At 40.2% G+C, this 3,687-nt stretch overlaps 1 protein-coding gene across 1 annotated transcript; it reads right to left on the bottom strand.

Moving 5' to 3' along the window:
- Positions 1-2,685: 2,685 nt before the first annotated feature.
- LOC134583365 (small ribosomal subunit protein eS7-like) lies at positions 2,686-3,351 on the bottom strand. Its single transcript, XM_063440259.1, has one exon. The coding sequence runs from the start codon at positions 3,318-3,320 to the stop codon at positions 2,733-2,735; it is 588 nt and encodes a 195-aa protein (XP_063296329.1). The 5' UTR covers positions 3,321-3,351; the 3' UTR covers positions 2,686-2,732.
- Between the last annotated feature and the right edge of the window lie 336 nt (positions 3,352-3,687).

Raw genomic sequence — 3,687 nt, 5'->3', positions numbered from 1 at the left:
ACTTCTAAGCACTCCACCGGACACCATAACCCCCGTAAACCCCACAGCCAGCATTACAGCTTGGTTGGGGTCTCGCTGTCCTCCACCCACCCTGGACCCAAGACCAGGATCCAGCTTCCAGTGGGTAGACCTCTCCTAGTCCAGAGAGTAAAGCAGGATATCTCTTACAAGCGCAAGTGTTATAATCCACGGGAGTATAGTGATTATAGCAATCCCCAAAGTGAATATAGCTGCCCCTCCCCACATTATTCCAATTTCCGTTGTATATGGTCTGCACTATGATGTATTTTTTAGACTTTTAGAAATTGGGAAACTGGTGATTGGATGTACACTGATTATTATACTCAAGGTTTAATTTGAAACTCCACTTAACCCCTTTGTGACGACTGACGGACCTGGTCCGTCACTCATGGGAGACCCTTAACGACAAGTGACAGACCAGGTCCGTATTACAGTCCGTCCTCTGTATTAGAGGCAGACCGGGAGCACCCGATCACGCTGCCCCTGCTGCAGTGCGCGCTCTGACAGGCTGTCAGAGCGAGCACATGTGCTGCAGATACTTACCATCCGCCTCTCTGCACTTCACTGTGAAGTGCAGGGAGACGGATCAGAGCTGATCATCTCCCTGTAAAAAAAAATCAAAAACATCTAAATCCCACACCCCTTTACCCATTTTAATTAAAAATTAACCCCTTCCCTGCCAATTGATCATTGACTACAGTGATCAATTGACAGGGAATACATTTTACTGTCATTTGACTTTTTTTTTTTAACTCTTGAGGGTTAATTCTTTTTTTTAACCCTCAGGGGTTAAATGTATTTTATTAATTCATTTCAATATTTTAAAATTATATATTTAGCTAACTGGGGTGGGTGAAAGTTAGTGGTGAATTGGGGGATTCGTGTTAGGCTAACTAGGGGTTAACGTTAAAAAAAGTTTTAAAATAAGCTTTAAAATGTTTTTAAATAGTTTTTAAAAGGTTTAATAACGTTTAAGTAAAAAATTTAAAAAACCCTCCCTTTACCCAGTCCAAATAAAAAATTAACCCCTTCCCTGCCAGTCGATCACTGCCTACAGTGATCAAAATCCAGATCACAGTATTATACTGTGATCTCATTTTTTTAACCCTTGAGGATTGTGACGAGACCAATCTCGCCACTGTGCATTGGAGGAGCCTGGTTGCCTGCCTGCTGCCTTTACATAGTTACATAGTTACTTAGTTACAAAGCTGAAAAGAGACTTGCGTCCATCAAGTTCAGCCTTCCTCACATTTGTTTTTTTGCTGTTGATCCAAAAGAAGGCAAAAAAAAAAAAACATTTTGAAGCACAATTTTGCAACAAGCTAGGAAAAAAAATCCTTCTTGACCCCAGAATGGCAGTCAGATTTATCCATGGATCAAGCAGTTATTACCCTACATTGGAAAGATTATATCCTTGAATATTCTGTTTTTGCAAGTATGCATCTAGTAGCTGTTTGAACATCTGTATGGACTCTGATAAAACCACTTCTTCAAGCAGAGAATTCCACATGCTGATTGTTCTTACAGTAAAACAAACCCTTTCCTTTGCCTTAGACGAAATCTTCTTTCTTCCAGTCTAAACGCATGGCCTCGTGTCCTATGTAAAGTCCGGTTTGTGAATAGATTTCCACACAATGGTTTGTATTGGCCCCGAATATATTTGTATAATGATATCATATCCCCTCTCAGGCGAGAGATTATGGCCCCATGTTGAAACTCTTGATTTTCCCCTGCAAAGACACGAAAGCCGGGTCATTAGGTGCTTGCCCTGTTTGAGCGGTGATACCCCAGATAGCTATGCCACGTAGCCCATTCATATAATGAAAGACTATGGGAAAGACTTTGGCTCCATGGCAATTGAACTGTATGTGTGTGATCTGAGCACCATTCAGTAATAATGTGCGCTCAGATCTGAGCTATCTGGGATATGTTGAATGTACCTGTTTTATGCAATGGCTGCACAGTTATATATGTTTATGTATTTTATTGTCTTTTGCTGCCATGTGTTCAATGGAGTTTTGCCTCTGTCCTTGGAGATAATTGGATTACTTCTCAATTATCTCCAGGATAGAAGACTCCGTGGAAATGGTTTTGGGCAGAAAAGCCATGCTTCTTTTGGTCACAAAGGACTATGATCTATCTTTTGAACCACTGGACCAATTTGTATGATTTTGACGTATGTTTGTATTTGGAGTATGCTGATTCTGAAAATGTTATGTGAATGTAATGCATACTTTTAAAGTTATGAATAATGTGGAAAAACTGTATTTCTCTGCCTGTGATAATTACATTACCCATTGTGTAAGGTAATTGTATCACAGGCAGAGGGGAGGATTTTGTGTGGGAGTGTCTGAGTGTATTGTACGTGTTTATTGGTTGTTTTCCAAAACCCTGTGGGTGGTACTAATGTGTATATAAGAACAATAAACCCACAGCTCTGTCTTTTCCTGCTTGACCCTCAAAACTGAGCCTTGTCTCGTTCTTGGGGGATTTATTGTATGCTGTTCCAGTTTGAATGCTAGAAGTGTAAACCTATTCGTATGGTTTTTCCTATTCGTCTGTTTACAGCATTCGTATGTGTGAGAGCATTCATATGCTTCTCCGGTTCGGTGTATTGGTGTCTACTGTGCCTGGGTCTCTGTAATGGAAGATCTACTAAACTGCTTTTTTTTTTTTTACAAGGAATATTTTTTATTATATCATTTCGCACTTTACAGCTGGAACTCTGGGAATTCAAAAACCACATCTTTGCCTGTGAGTTTCTTGTAGACACCAGAAAATGTTTCAACTACCTTGTGTTCAACATTGTTCTGTTGTGCTTTGTCCAAATGGACCTTGATAAGCCGGGTGCCGTCCAATTTTACACGGATTCTCTTGCCCACAATTTCACTTGGGAACACCAGATCTTCTAAGATGGCATCATGTACAGCAGTCAAGGTGCGACTTCTGGGGCGCTTCTGCTTGTTTTTCGCGCGGCTTTTTCTGGTTGGCTTGGACAGAATCCTTCTCTGAGCAATGAAGACCACGTGTTTGCCACTGAACTTCTTTTCCAGCTCACGCACCAGCCTCACTTGAATCTTCTGAAAAGACTTCAGCTGAGGCACTGGAACAAAGATGATAATGGCTTTTCTTCCACCACCAACTTCAATTTCCTTTGCTGCTGTGATGTTTAGTTCCCTTAATTGAGCTTTAAGGTCAGAGTTCATCTCCAACTCCAAGAGAGCCTGGGAGATGCCCGACTCAAACTCGTCAGGCTTTTCACCATTAGGCTTCACGATTTTGGCGCTTGTACTGAACATGGCCTTTCGTCCTCTCTCAGTGACGGCCTAGGAAGAGCTACTAAACGGCTTTTAACCCCTTTTTATGCCTGGGGGTGCCGTTACAAGGATTAACTTTTATTCATTTTTTAAAACTCAAGGTTTCAATTTATTTAATTAATTAATTTAAATAGTTTAGAATTATATAATTTGCTAGCTGGGGTGGGTGGGAGTTATGGGAAAGTGGGGAATTTACTGTTATTGCTGCTTACTGCTAGTTAGGGGTTAACGGAAAAAAAAGCTTATAAAAATGTTAAATCTGTAAAAAAAAGTTTTAAGAAAGTTTAGGAAAGTTTAAAAAAATGTATAAACTAAACTAAAGTTTAAAAACTAGTTTTAAAAGGTAAAA

Source organism: Pelobates fuscus, chromosome 13, assembly GCF_036172605.1.
Source record: "Pelobates fuscus isolate aPelFus1 chromosome 13, aPelFus1.pri, whole genome shotgun sequence".
Taxonomy (NCBI): Eukaryota; Metazoa; Chordata; class Amphibia; order Anura; family Pelobatidae; genus Pelobates; species Pelobates fuscus.
The sequence above is the reverse complement of the archived record's forward strand: the minus strand, read 5'-3'. Positions and strand labels throughout refer to the sequence as shown.

Excerpts from the sequence above, each read along its gene's own strand:
- LOC134583365 (XM_063440259.1), bottom strand. The coding sequence starts at position 3,320 with ATGTTCAGTACAAGCGCCAAAATCGTGAAGCCTAATGGTGAAAAGCCT.